Source organism: Pseudophryne corroboree, chromosome 7, assembly GCF_028390025.1.
Source record: "Pseudophryne corroboree isolate aPseCor3 chromosome 7, aPseCor3.hap2, whole genome shotgun sequence".
Lineage (NCBI taxonomy): Eukaryota > Metazoa > Chordata > Amphibia > Anura > Myobatrachidae > Pseudophryne > Pseudophryne corroboree.
In genome coordinates, this window is record NC_086450.1 from 517,606,495 (window position 1) to 517,623,052 (window position 16,558).

Sequence of the window (16,558 nt, forward strand, 5' to 3'; positions counted from 1 at the left end):
TATACTACACCAGATAACAGCGTCATATACTACACCAGATAACAGCGTCATATACTACACCAGATAACAGCGTCATACACTACACCAGATAACAGCGTCATACACTACACCAGGTAACAGCGTCATACACTACACCAGGTAACAGCGTCATACACTACACCAGATACCAGCGTCATACACTACACCAGATACCAGCGTCATACACTACACCAGATACCAGCGTCATACACTACACCAGATACCAGCGTCATATACTACACCAGATAACAGCGTCATATACTACACCAGATACCAGCGTTATACACTACACCAGATAACAGCGTCATACACTACACCAGATAACAGCGTCATACACTACACCAGATAACAGCGTCATACACTACACCAGATAACAGCGTCATATACTACACCAGATAACAGCGTCATACACTACACCAGATAACAGCGTCATATACTACACCAGGTAACAGCGTCATATACTACACCAGATAACAGCGTCATATACTACACCAGATAACAGCGTCATATACTACACCAGATAACAGCGTCATATACTACACCAGATAACAGCGCCATATACTACACCAGATAACAGCGTCATACTACACCAGATAACAGCGTCATATACTACACCAGATAACAGCGTCATATACTACACCAGATAACAGCGTCATATATTACACCAGATAACAGCGTCATATACTACACCAGATAACAGCGTCATATACTACACCAGATAACAGCGTCATATACTACACCAGATAACAGCGCCATATACTACACCAGATAACAGCGCCATATACTACATCAGATAACAGCATTATATACTACACCAGATAACAGCGCCATATACTACACCAGATAACAGCGTCATATACTGCACCAGATAACAGCGCCATATACTACACCAGATAACAGCGTCATATACTACACCAGATAACAGCTTCATATACTACACCAGGTAACAGCGTCATATACTACACCAGATAACAGCTTCATATACTGCACCAGATAACAGCGTCATATACTGCACCAGGTAACAGCGTCATATACTACACCAGATAACAGCGTCATATACTGCACCAGATAACAGCGTCATATACTGCACCAGATAACAGCGCCATATACTACACCAGATAACAGCATTATATACTACACCAGATAACAGCATTATATACTACAGCAGATAACAGCGTCATATACTACACAAGATAACAGCGTCATATACTACACCAGGTAACAGCGTCATATACTACACAAGATAACAGCGTCATATACTACACAAGATAACAGCGTCATATACTACACCAGGTAACAACGTCATATACTACACCAGATAACAGCGTCATATACTACACAAGATAACAGCGTCATATACTACACCAGATAACAGCGTCATATACTACACCAGATAACAGCGTCATATACTACACAAGATAACAGCGTCATATACTACACCAGGTAACAACGTCATATACTACACCAGATAACAGCGTCATATACTACACAAGATAACAGCGTCATATACTACACCAGATAACAGCGTCATATACTACACCAGGTAACAGCGTCATATACTACACCAGATAACAGCGTCATATACTACACCAGATAACAGCGTCATATACTACATCAGATAACAGCGTCATATACTACACCAGATAACAGCGTCATATACTACACCAGATAACAGCGTCATATACTACACCAGATAACAGCGTCATATACTACACCAGATAACAGCGTCATATACTACACCAGATAACAGCGTCATATACTACACCAGATAACAGCGTCATATACTACACCAGATAACAGCGTCATATTGTCAAAGTCAGAAAAATATCTCTATGCACACTACCATATTTGCACCTCACACAGGTCCGTGCTGCGCATGCGTACGCTCTCCCGTACGTGCGCATACTCACAGTCGCGGGTACCCGCAGGCGCACGGTATGCGTATTTACGGTAGAGTTTATGTGTTCGTAGCGTGCGACTCAATCATTACATATTTTCACTAATAATGTATTTTGTAGATCATGGTCCCTTTGATAGATTCTGAAAGTTTGGTTAATATAGAATGTTCATGAACAGAGAAATCCCTCTTTGTTTGATACGAAGGGTCAGACAGGAGTAATACAGTGGTGTTTAGTATCCATCGGAAGAATATTTAATTAGAAATATTCCGGTGTTGGTTTGAAGCAGATCAATCGCTCGTGCGAATAGTTATGGACATAAGAAGTTTATGAACATTTACTTTATTTGCACTTTATTACCCATGCGGCGGGAAACCCAGTTTCCCTCCCACCTGAGCTGTTGGAAATAGTCACAGCCCACCTGTATGAATCAACCTATGACCTTTTGTTATAATGCGAGGAGGAATTCCTGTGTCCAATGAACAATGAGATTGTAGGGACCATTGAATTGCATTGTGTGTGGGGCATAAATAGAAAGGCCGATCACATCCAGCTCTCACTCTTCAACGGTTATCATTGCTGAAAATCGGGAGCTGGATGTCCAGAGGCGCATGCGATCGTTTCCTTTGTGCGTAAGTTTTTCTCCGTAAATCATACTGTTTCTCTCTTGTTATTATGGGCCATATCTTTCTCTCTCTTCTCTATCTCTCATTTTCTCTTAAACTTAATTGTATTGTATTTACTGTGTAGTTACCTGGTTAGTTAGTCTATGTTATATTGTAGTGTATGATTTGTATTTGTATTAATTCTTTTGCAAGTATATCATTCAAAATATATATATATTAGGCGTTGGACCCTAAGCCCAGGTATCTGTGTATTTCTTATAGAGTTAAGTATTCTCAGAGCGTCGGTGACGCTCAAACTGCTTTTAAGCTAGTAAGGTTACACTGTGTTGCATTTACACCATATCACTACACAAAGGGTTTACTGCATAATACACTGTTTATGGTTTAGATATAAAGGTTTTACATTGTGAGCGTATGCGCCGCTGGTGATCTCCTCGTGGTCTCGAGCGGTCGCATCGCTATAGCGAATCATTACGGTATTCGGCAGCCAATAGCGTGCCTGCCAGTGATCTCTTGGCCGTGAGCGAACGTAACGCTTGAGCGTCTCGACCACGGCTAAGCGATTGTTACGCAACGTGCGTACCCTTACGGTACTTCATACGTAGTTAGCGTACAGTGTTCTTAGACCTCATAAAGGGTATTATATAAGATAAATAATCTGCTTTATCAATATACTACACCAGATAACAGCGTCATATACTACACCAGATAACAGCGTCATATACTACATCAGATAACAGCGTCATATACTACACCAGATAACAGCGTCATATACTACACCAGGTAACAGCGTCATATACTACACCAGGTAACAGCGTCATATACTACACCAGGTAACAGCGTCATATACTACACCAGGTAACAGCGTCATATACTACATCAGATAACAGCGTCATATACTACATCAGATAACAGCGTCATATACTACACCAGATAACAGCGCCATATACTACACCAGATAACAGCGTCATATACTACACCAGATAACAGCGTCATACTCTACACCAGATAACAGCATCATACACTACACCAGATAACAGCGTCATACACTACACCAGATAACAGCGTCATACACTACACCAGATAACAGCGCCATATACTACACCAGATAACAGCGTCATATACTACACCAGGTAACAGCGTCATATACTACACCAGGTAACAGCGTCATATACTACACCAGGTAACAGCGTCATATACTACACCAGATAACAGCGTCGTATACTACACCAGATAACAGCGTCATATACTACACCAGATAACAGAGTCATATACTACACCAGGTAACAGCGTCATATACTACACCAGATAACAGAGTCATATACTACACCAGATAACAGAGTCATATACTACACCAGATAACAGCGTCATATACTACACCAGATAACAGCGTCATATACTACACCAGATAACAGCGTCATATACTACACCAGATAACAGCGCCATATACTACACCAGATAACAGCGCCATATACTACACCAGATAACAGCGTCATATACTACACCAGATAACAGCGTCATATACTACACCAGGTAACAGCGTCATATACTACACCAGATAACAGCGCCATATACTACACCAGATAACAGCGTCATATACTACACCAGATAACAGCGTCATATACTACACCAGATAACAGCGTCATATACTACACCAGATAACAGCGCCATATACTACACCAGATAACAGCGTCATATACTACACCAGATAACAGCGTCATATACTACACCAGATAACAGCGCCATATACTACACCAGATAACAGCGTCATATACTACACCAGATAAGCAGCAATATAGAATACATCCTGCGTATGTACAGTCATTTTACTGGAATAATACACTGCTAGCACCATTTTGGTGTTTTTTATCGTGTCACACACACACACACACACATTGCACTACACTGCCACGTTCTATAAGAGACACTCATGTCTGAGAGACACTCACTCATCAGGGAGAGACTGCAGGCGGAGCGCCAGTAAGGAGATGAGGAACAGGCTCAGTTCTGCTGTATACATGCGAGAGGGATCCCAGAGATGAATCTGGAAGGGAAATACAGTAGATTACAGTGGGTTCTCCCTGGTCCTTGTCCGGCTGTTTATGTTATAGGCTCACCTCTCCACTGAGGAAAGAAAGGACAGACTGCAATGCACACGTGTCCTTAGCCAGCCGATTACAGACCTCATGGCTGGAGTGACAACAGCTATACAACACCTGCAAAATGAAGAGGCATTATTGAGGTAGTCTAAAGTGTAGGAGGCATGAATACAGAAAAGGGAGAGAACTACCTTGAGTTGGCTAAGAACACAGGGTGAATTTGCCAGCCTTGTGACGAAACGCGTAAAGGGCGCAGCTGAGTCGGCAAGGAGCATCTCTGAGACATAGGACGACACCTGAGGGATCGAAAGATTAACATTTCTCACTTTGAGGGAACATTAGATGTAAGAGAAGCACCGGGGTGTGAGACTGCAGAAGGCTCATCTGTCTGCAGGTGTAAGAGAGGCACCGGGGTCTGTGAGAGACTGCAGGATACATGAGATATCAAAATGAGAGCTCTCAGAGATAGAGATGAGAGTAGTATAGAGCACACTTTTCCATCACACTAATAGTGACAGGTGCCACGCCCCCAAACACGCCAATAACACGTCCAAAACGCATCTCATAACATGCCCCCGACACTCCGTTTTATGGCCATTTTTTATATAAATTTGAAATAAATTTAATATAAATGTTGTTACAGTATAATTAATTTAAGTAAATTAATTACAATGATGAGTCTTCCTTTGTGATGATATTCAGCATGTAGAATTTATCAAAGAGGGAACCACACCCAATAATATTAATTTGATATCACATTTTTCCATTAGTCATGGCTGCTCTAACAAAGCCTCTTACAAGACATGTGTTGTAGCAGATAAGACTTTTCACCACGCCTTTGTGTTTGTATCTAATGAAAGTTATTTTGGTATTAAGAAGCGATTAACCTTAGACTGCACATAAGTCTCAGCATGATATACAGCAAGAGTAATCATAAAAATTGGATGGAAAAAGTATTACACAGTATTAAATCCAGGCAGTTATTGATATAAATATGATATCAAATGACAATTGTTTTGGTATTAAGAAGTTCAGTGGATTGTAAAAAGCATTGTGCAAGCTAAATGTAATTAGTGCTTAAAAGACCTTTTTTTCCCGTCACCAAGTCATTGGTGGGGGGTGGGGAGGGGGGGTGCTGGGGGTTTGGGGGAGGTGCTCTAACAAAAGTCTCTTGCAGGACATGTGCTGTACCAGACAGAATTCACTTACAACACCACACCTTTGTGTTTGTTATCAAATGATAGACCAAATACAGTAGGTTATTATTTCTGTACCTGAAATCCTGTAAAACTTCGATATATCAGTCAGTATTCTGAGCAGTGAAATAGCGCCAAATACGTGTTTTTAAAGTCCTATTGAATCGTACTAGAACGGCTACTTTTACATCATTATTGGTCACAAAATGCCATATACCTTATTTTTCTAACACTTTTTTAGGACCTTGTGTAGAAACTCTTTACCGCAATTGGTTTGCAATTTCTTTGGCATCCAGTCCTGCTGGAATATTTTTTCAAAAGCATTAGCGACTGTTGTAGCGTTCTTGGCTGTTAGACAGACAGCCCTGAGTTACGGACATTTACATTTACCTGGCCCTTTAGACGTCTCCCAAAAATACAGAGGCATGTAGTGCCTCATGGGTCATTGAGGTGAAAGGCTGAATTCTTATCAATATTGGCAGAGCAGAGTAAATAGCTGCTGCAGTGAGCAGCCAAAAGATTCATTTTATTAATATAGAAAATGTAACTGCATATTCTGTTAATTTCCTTTCTGAAATAGCATAGGTTATAGTAGACTTACCTAGATAACCTCCTTTCTCTGAAGTCCACAGGATCTACCTTGGGATATGATGAAGCAACAGCGGATTGGGCACCAAACAGTTCAAGTTTTTCAGACTCCCAGGATGCACTGGGCCAGCCCCCTATATGCCCACCTCCTGGCTCAGGCAATTTAGTTGGTTCCAAAGCTGAAGGCAGGAGCAGTTTTAAACGAGAGGAAGAACTACTCAGGCAAGAAGAACATACACACACTTCCATACCAAAGGATAGGAAGAGGTTAGTAAGTGTACAGATTCTCAAATCAGGTGCATCAGGGTGGGATCCCTGTGGACACTGTGGACTTCAGAGAAAGGAGGTAATCTAGGTAAGTCTACCATAACCTGTGCTTTTTCTATCAGGGTCTACAGTGATCCACAGGATCTACCTTGGGACTTCCCAAAGCAGTACTAAGGGAGAGGACGCTCATGATGCAGCATCCTGAGAGGCAAATGTGTCAAAGGCATAATGTCTAATGAATGTGTTAATGGATGACCATGTGGCTGCCTTACAGATCTGTTCAGCTGAGGCACCTCAACAGGTTGCCCAAGAAGGACCTACCTTACGGGTAGAGTGGGCAGAGACATTATCCAGAATTGGGAGATCAGCTTGGGAGTATGCTTCTGATATTGTCAACCGAAGCCATCTAGACAGTGTTTGCTTATTGGCAGGCCATTCTCTCTTGTGAAATCCATAGAGGACGAAGGGAGTGTGTCCTTCTGGTGGCACTGGTACGATCCACGTAGATCCTTAGAGCACAAACTACGTCCAATGATGCATCTCCCGCAGAGAGCTTCGGTCCCTGAAGATCCGGAACTACTATTTCTTCATTAAGGTGGAACTTAAAGACCACCTTAGGAAGATACCCAGATTTAAGAACTGCTCTATCTGGATGAAATACCAGAAAAAAAGGCCAACACACCAGCGCTTTAAATCTGATACTCTTCTAGCTAAAGTAATTGCCAGAAGAAATAGCACTTTGGCTGTCAACCATTTGAGATCCACACGACCCAGTTCAAATGGAGTTACCTGCAGAGCCCTGAGAACTAATTCTAGATCCCAGGGAGCTGTTGGAGGAACAAAAGGAGGTTTAATGTGAAGCATTCCTTGGAAGAACGTGCGAACATCCTGTAGGTCTGCAATTTTCTTTTGAAACCATACAGACAATACTGACACTTGTACCTTCAAGGAAGCCACTCAGAGCCCCTTGTCCATTCCTGCTTGAAGAAAAACTAGAATTCTAGAAACTCTGAAGGACCTAGAATCCAAACTTTTGGCAGTGCACTACTGAAAATATGCATGCCAAATCCGGTAATAGATGAGAGCAGAAGGCTTTCTTGCTTTAAGCATTGTCTAACTTACCTTGCTTTAAGCATTGTCTGACTTGCCTCTTGAGAAAAACCTTTTGCCTTTAAAAAGCATGTTTCAAGAGCCACGTCATCAAAGACAGTCGATCCAGATGTTTGTAGAGACAGGGACCCTTAATCAGCAGATTATGCCTGGGTGAGTGCCATGTATATGGCCCGAAGCTCCAGAACGTTGATTGGCAGACAACTTTCTTCCTTGGACCAGCGCCCCTGGAACGAGTACTGTCCTGTCACAGCACTCCAGCCCTGAAGACTGGCATTCATTGTCAGAACCTTCCAATCTGTGATACAAAAGGGTCGCCCTTTGTCCAGATGAGGCGTCTGTAGACACCTGGCTAAAAACCAACGCAATTCCTGAGGAAGAATTATTGTCTGAGTTTTTATCATCTGATGCTGTCCATTCCATTTGGAGAGAAGCAGATGTTGAAGGGGATTTGAATGGAATTGAGCATATTCTACCATGTCGAAAGTTGAGACCATTGATCCGAGAATTCGCATTGCTGCATGGACGGATATTCTGCGACTGTGTAGCAATTCCTGAACCCTCATCTGTAATTCCAACACAGCTTCCAGATGCGTCATCCGTTGTAACGGGACTAAGGAGGACTTTTTCCCAATTTGTGAGCCAGCCGTGAGTCTGCAGGCAGGCTACAGTCACTTGTAGATAGCTTTGCAGAGTTTCCGCAGACTGAGCCACGATCAGCAAGTTATCCAAATATCAGAAAATCCTTATTCCCTGACGAAGTAGGTAAGATGCCATCACCACCATAATCTTGGTAAATACTCTGGGCGCTGTAGTCCAAAATGTAGGGACTGAAACTGGAATGTTGTTGGAGGATAGCAAACCTGAGATAGCACTGATGGGAAGGTGCTATAGGTACATGGAGCTAAGCATCCTGGATATCCAGGGACACCATAAAATCCCCCGGCTCAATAGTCAGGATAATGGACAGTAAGGTTTCCATATGGAACCAAGGTACCCAGATATACTTGTCCAGAGTCTTGAGGTTGAGAATGGGTCGGTAATACAGGCAATATGGGATAACGGCTTCCTTGTATCTACCAAAGCGTCTGCCCAGCCTGCTACAGCCTTAGCCACCCAGACTGCGGCCATAGCTGGGCTGGTCACTGCCTCTGCTAAAGAAAAAACAGTCTTAAGAAACCCATCAATCTTTCGGTCAGTCACATAATTTAACGATGTTGAAGGCAGAGGTATTGTAGATTTATGTACAAGTCGAAATACATGTGCATCTACGTTGGGAGGAATCTCACTTTTTAAACAGTCCACAGTAGGAAAAGGATAGAAAGAACCCCACTTCTTGGGAATCTTAAACTTCCTACTGGTTGTTACCCATGCCTCCTGCATGATTTCCTTTAGCTGATTTGAGTTAGGAAATTCTGTTTTTACTGTTTTTGGACGTTTAAATACAGGCGCCTTGGTTTTTAACACAGGCTCAGCTACCTCCTCAATTGATATAATGGATTTAACAGCCTGAATTAAATCCGGTATATCCACCGACGAGGAGTGCTCCTCCTCTCTAGAGGTACATTCAGAATGGGAAGATTCAGCTTCATCACTTGAAGTGTATTCTGATTCTGAAAATTGTGTAGACAGTGAAGATGAAGCCCCCTGTTTATCTGACCTCTTCTTCTTGGGCCTATCAGCTACATTTTGTTGAAAGGCAGCCGAGGACTGAGCTAAATCAAACACTTGATGTGGCATAACCCAACTGGGATTTTGCATGTTTAAGGGTTAAGTGGGAACGTCATACCTGGTACCGCAGCAGGTGTCATATGGTTGGCTAATTTAGACGTCTGTGCAAAAGCTGCCCAAGGGGGTTCCTGTGATTGAACAGGCCCCTGACTTGGAACCGGTCCATTCAGAAGGTTTTTATGGAACTATAGCAATTTGCACACAAGTCATCTTGTACCAAATCCTGGGCTGTTAACCCAGATTGGCAGGACAAACATGATATTAATGTAGGTGCCTCATCACTTTTGCCTTTCGTGGACATAGCAACAATAATAACCACCGCAATTAATGCTTTAAAGTGAAATACAATCAGATCCTACCCTGCCTGCACCAGCATTAAGGATCTGAATAGACAAAGAGAAACAGAGTTTAAAGTCAGCAATCACACTAGCAATAGGTCACAAAACAATTGCGTTAATATACAGTACATTAGCAATATGAGCACATTATTCAACTACACAATACATATAAGCAAGTACATTACTGCATTACCTTAGACCAGACATTTATCGTATTCAGACGCACAGCGAATAATACAGCAGTAAATGTTCACAACGCTCATTTGCCTCAGGCACCTACTTGCTACTCGTACTGCCCAGGGTTGGTAGGAACTCGGTGTTGTATCACCAGCCTCAAGAGAGCAGGATACAGAGAGACTTAAACCCCCCTTCCATATGTGACCATGCCGCAAGCAAACAAGTGGGCTACTCAGACGCACCAGTGTACCTAGCCACTGATGTGACTCCTACCGGTTAATGTGTTATGCATCTCAAACGGAAGCGGAAATAGCAGTTCATGGCAGGAGACTCAGCGGATACTGGTCATGAACTGGGGGGAGGGACGACCAGGGTAGCGTCTAACTCACCACTGCTGATATCAACCCCAGGGATCGAGGCCTCTACTATTCCACAGAACCTATGATCCCTGAGGCCTAGCTCTGGTGCAGCGACTGTCCGGTAGTCTTCCCCCGGAAACCGTAAGGTTGTGGTATATGCATCTTAAACCACTAAGCTGTAAAAGACGCCTTACCTTCTCCCCGTTCTCCGGCCGCAGCCTGGGATCGTCAGTATGAACTTGCTAGTACATCCCGTCTGGCGCCCGCCAAAACAGCAGTGTACTCAAAGGTAACAGTTGTCACGACCCGACAGAGTTGTTGAAGCATTAAAAAGTAAAAATACTAATAATACAACATAACAAAAAGCTTGTGGCTGCTAAAACATAGCAGCCCAACCATTCATTGTGGCCGGCTCCTGCCAAACCAAACAAAAAACTGAATTGCCTGAGCCAGGAGGCGGGGATATAGGGGGCTGGCCCAGTGCATCCTGGGAGTCTGAAAAGCTTATCTGTTTGGTGCCCAACCCGCTGTCGCTTCATTATATCCCAAGGTAGATCTTGTGGACCCCGATAGAGAAATCTCCTTATATTTGTTCTATTATTTGATATCAAACACAAAGGCATGGGGTTGGTGTTGTAAGTGAATTCTTATCTGGTACAGCACATGTCTTGCAAGAGTTTTTTGTTTGAGAACACCCCCCCCCCCCCACCCCCACCAATTACTTGGTGAAAAAAGCTTTTAAGAACTAATTACATTTAGCTTGCACAATGCTTTCTACAATAAACTGTATTTCGTAATATCAACACAATTCTCATTTGATATCAAATTTATATCAATAACTGCCTGGATTTAATACTGTATAATACTTTTTCCATCCGACTTTTATGATTACTCTTGCTGTATATCATGCTGGGACTTATGTGCAGTCTAAGGTTAATCGCTTCTTAATACCAAAAAAACTATCATTCGATATCAAACACAAAGGCGTGGTGAAAAGTCTCATCTGCTACAACACATGTCTTGTAAGAGGCTTTTGTTAGAGCAGCCATGACTAATAAAAAAATGTGATATCAAATTAATATTACATTTATATTAAATTGATATCAAATTTATTTCTAAAAGGGGTCTAAATCTGGGGTGTCAGGGGCCTTTAATTGAGGAGTTATGGGCGTATTGAAGGTGTGTTATAGGCCTATTTGGGGGCGTGGCACCTGTCACTTATAGTTTGATGGAAAAGTGTACTCTATACTACTGATAAGAGCTCTCACAGAGACTTCAGGATCATGAGATACAGAGATGAGACATTTCACAGAGACGGCGGGATACATGAGATACAGAGATGAGACATTTCACAGAGACTGCGGGATACATGAGATACAGGGATGAAAGCTCTCAGAGAGACTGCGGGATACATGAGATACAGGGATGAAAGCTCTCAGAGAGACTGCGGGATACATGAGATACAGAGATGAAAGCTCTCAGAGAGACTGCAGAATTAATGAGATACAGAGATGAAAGCTCTCAGAGAGACTGGATACATGAGATACAGAGATGAAAGCTCTCAGAGAGACTGCGGGATACATGAGATACAGAGATGAGAGCTCTCAGAGAGACTGCGGGATACATGAGATACAGAGATGAGAGCTCTCAGAGAGACTGCGGGATACATGAGATACAGAGATGAAAGCTCTCAGAGAGACTGCGGGATTCATGAGATACAGAGATGAGAGCTCTCAGAGAGACTGCGGGATGCATGAGATACAGAGATGAGAGCTCTCAGAGAGACTGCGGGATGCATGAGATACAGAGATGAGAGCTCTCAGAGAGACTGCGGGATGCATGAGATACAGAGATGAGAGCTCTCAGAGAGACTGCGGGATGCATGAGATACAGAGATGAGAGCTCTCAGAGAGACGGCGGGATACATGAGATACAGAGATGAGAGCCCTCAGAGAGACTGCGGGATACATGAGATACAGAGATGAGAGCTCTCAGAGAGACTGCGGGATACATGAGATACAGAGATGAGAGCTCTCAGAGAGACTGCGGGATACATGAGATACAGAGATGAGAGCTCTCAGAGAGACTGCGGGATACATGAGATACCGTGATGAGAGCTCTCAGAGAGACTGCGGGATACATGAGATACCGAGATGAGAGCTCTCAGAGAGACTGCGGGATACATGAGATACCGAGATGAGAGCTCTCAGAGAGACTGCGGGATACATGAGATACCGAGATGAGAGCTCTCAGAGAGACAGCGGGATACATGAGATACAGAGATGAGAGCTCTCAGAGAGACTGCGGGATACATGAGATACAGAGATGAGAGCTCTCAGAGAGACTGCGGGATACATGAGATACAGAGATGAGAGCTCTCAGAGAGACTGCGGGATACATGAGATACAGAGATGAGAGCTCTCAGAGAGAATGCGGGATACATGAGATACAGAGATGAGAGCTCTCAGAGAGACGGCGGGATACATGAGATACAGATGAGAGCTCTCAAGAGAGACTGCGGGATACATGAGATACAGAGATAAGAGCTCTCAGAGAGACTGGATACATGAGATACAGAGATAAGAGCTCTCAGAGAGACTGCGGGATACATGAGATACAGTGATGAAAGCTCTCAGAGAGACTGCAGGATACATGAGATACAGAGATGAGACCTCTCAGAGAGACTGCAGGATACATGAGATACAGAGATGAGAGCTCTCAGAGAGACTGCGGGATACATGAGATACAGAGATGAGAGCTCTCAGAGAGACTGCGGGATGCATGAGATACAGAGATGAGAGCTCTCAGAGAGACTGCGGGATGCATGAGATACAGAGATGAGAGCTCTCAGAGAGACGGCGGGATACATGAGATACAGAGATGAGAGCCCTCAGAGAGACTGCGGGATACATGAGATACAGAGATGAGAGCTCTCAGAGAGACTGCGGGATACATGAGATACAGAGATGAGAGCTCTCAGAGAGACTGCGGGATACATGAGATACAGAGATGAGAGCTCTCAGAGAGACTGCGGGATACATGAGATACCGAGATGAGAGCTCTCAGAGAGACTGCGGGATACATGAGATACAGAGATGAGAGCTCTCAGAGAGACTGCGGGATACATGAGATACAGAGATGAGAGCTCTCAGAGAGACTGCGGGATACACGAGATACAGAGATGAAAGCTCTCAGAGAGACTGCGGGATACATGAGATACAGAGATGAGAGCTCTCAGAGAGACTGTGTGATACATGAGATACAGTGATGAAAGCTCTCAGAGAGACTGCGGGATACATGAGATACAGAGATGAGAGCTCTCAGAGAGACTACAGTATACATGAGATACAGAGATGAGAGCTCTCAGAGAGACTGCGGGATACAGAGATGAGAGCTCTCAGAGAGACTACAGTATACATGAGATACAGAGATGAGAACTCTCAGAGAGACTACAGTATACATGAGATACAGAGATGAGAGCTCTCAGAGAGACTACAGTATACATGAGATACAGAGATGAGATCTCTCAGAGAGACTGCGGGACACATGAGATACAGAGATGAAAGCTCTCAGAGAGACTACAGTATACATGAGATACAGAGATGAGAGCTCTCAGAGAGACTACAGTATACATGAGATACAGAGATGAGAGCTCTCAGAGAGACTGGATACATGAGATACAGAGATAAGAGCTCTCAGAGAGACTGCGGGATACATGAGATACAGAGATGAGAGCTCTCAGAGAGACTGCGGGATAAACATGAGATACAGAGATGAGAGCTCTCAGAGAGACAGCGGGATACATGAGATACAGAGAGGAGAGCTCTCAGAGAGACTGCGGGATACATGAGATACAGAGATGAGACCTCTCAGAGAGACTGCGGGATACATGAGATACAGAGATGAGAGCTCTCAGAGAGACTGCGGGACACATGAGATACAGAGATGAAAGCTCTCAGAGAGACTGCGGGATACATGAGATACAGAGATGAAAGCTCTCAGAGAGACTGCGGGATACATGAGATACAGAGATGAAAGCTCTCAGAGAGACTGCGGGATACATGAGATACAGAGATGAGACCTCTCAGAGAGACTGCGGGATACATGAGATATAGAGATAAGAGCTCTCAGAGAGACGACGGGATACATGAGATACAGAGATGAGAGCTCTCAGAGAGACTGCGGGATACATGAGATACAGAGATGAGAGCTCTCAGAGAGACTACAGTATACATGAGATACAGAGATGAGAGCTCTCAGAGAGACTGCGGGATACATGAGATACAGAGATGAGAGCTCTCAGAGAGACTACAGTATACATGAGATACAGAGATGAGAACTCTCAGAGAGACTACAGTATACATGAGATACAGAGATGAGAGCTCTCAGAGAGACTACAGTATACATGAGATACAGAGATGAGAGCTCTCAGAGAGACTGCGGGACACATGAGATACAGAGATGAAAGCTCTCAGAGAGACTACAGTATACATGAGATACAGAGATGAGAGCTCTCAGAGAGACTACAGTATACATGAGATACAGAGATGAGAGCTCTCAGAGAGACTGCGGGATACATGAGATACAGACATGAGAGCTCTCAGAGAGACTGCGGGATACATGAGATACAGTGATGAGAGCTCTCAGAGAGAATGCGGGATACATGAGATACAGAGATGAGAGCTCTCAGAGAGACTGCGGGATACATGAGATACAGAGATGAGAGCTCTCAGAGAGACTGCGGGATACATGAGATACAGAGATAAGAGCTCTCAGAGAGACTGCGGGATACATGAGATACAGAGATGAAAGCTCTCAGAGAGACTGGATACATGAGATACAGAGATGAGAGCTCTCAGAGAGACTGCGGGATACATGAGATACAGAGATGAGAGCTCTCAGAGAGACTGCAGGATACATGAGATACAGAGATGAGAGCTCTCAGAGAGACTGCGGGATACATGAGATACAGGGATGAAAGCTCTCAGAGAGACTGCGGGATACATGAGATACAGAGATGAGAGCTCTCAGAGAGACTGCGGGATACACGAGATACAGAGATGAAAGCTCTCAGAGAGACTGCGGGATACATGAGATACAGGGATGAGAGCTCTCAAGAGACTGCGGGATACATGAGATACAGAGATGAGAGCTCTCAGAGACTGCGGGATACACGAGATACAGAGATGAAAGCTCTCAGAGAGACTGCGGGATACATGAGATACAGAGATAAGAGCTCTCAGAGAGACTGCGGGATACATGAGATACAGAGATGAGAGCTCTCAGAGAGACTGCGGGATACATGAGATACAGAGATGAGAGCTCTCAGAGAGACTGCGGGATACATGAGATACAGAGATGAAAGCTCTCAGAGAGACTACAGTATACATGAGATACAGAGATGAGAGCTCTCAGAGAGACTGGATACATGAGATACAGAGATGAGAGCTCTCAGAGAGACTGCGGGATTCATGAGATACAGAGATGAGAGCTCTCAGAGAGACTGCGGGATACATGAGATACAGAGATGAGAGCTCTCAGAGAGACTGCAGGATACATGAGATACAGAGATGAGAGCTCTCAGAGAGACTACAGGATACATGAGATATAGAGATGAGACCTCTCATAGACTGGATACATGAGATACAGAGATGAGAGCTCTCAGAGAGACTGCAGGATACATGAGATACAGAGATGAGACCTCTCACAGAGACTGCAGGATACATGAGCTACAGAGATGAGAGCTCTCAGAGAGACTGCGGGATACATGAGATACAGAGATGAGAGCTCTCAGAGAGACTGCGGGATACATGAGATACAGAGATGAAAGCTCTCAGAGAGACTACAGTATACATGAGATACAGAGATGAGAGCTCTCAGAGAGACTGCGGGATTCATGAGATACAGAGATGAGAGCTCTCAGAGAGACTGGATACATGAGATACAGAGATGAGAGCTCTCAGAGAGACTGCGGGATACATGAGATACAGAGATAAGAGCTCTCAGAGAGACTGCGGGATACATGAGATACAGAGATGAGAGCTCTCAGAGAGACAGCGGGATACATGAGATACAGAGATGAGAGCTCTCAGAGAGACTGCGGGATGCATGAGATACAGAGATAAGAGCTCTCAGAGAGACTGCGGGATAC

General features: G+C 43.9%; 1 protein-coding gene across 3 annotated transcripts in view; it reads right to left on the reverse strand.

The window, feature by feature from the left end:
* Positions 1-16,558, reverse strand: part of STK36 (serine/threonine kinase 36) — a 295,926-nt gene that overhangs the window by 72,222 nt on the left and 207,146 nt on the right. For all 3 annotated transcript variants that reach the window (XM_063935506.1, XM_063935505.1, XM_063935504.1), the window contains exons 17-19: positions 4,833-4,937; positions 4,660-4,758; positions 4,492-4,586 (exon numbers count right to left, since the gene is read on the reverse strand). In XM_063935506.1, coding sequence (XP_063791576.1) covers positions 4,492-4,586; positions 4,660-4,758; positions 4,833-4,937 — 299 coding nt within the window. The remainder of the gene's footprint in view (positions 1-4,491; positions 4,587-4,659; positions 4,759-4,832; positions 4,938-16,558) is intronic.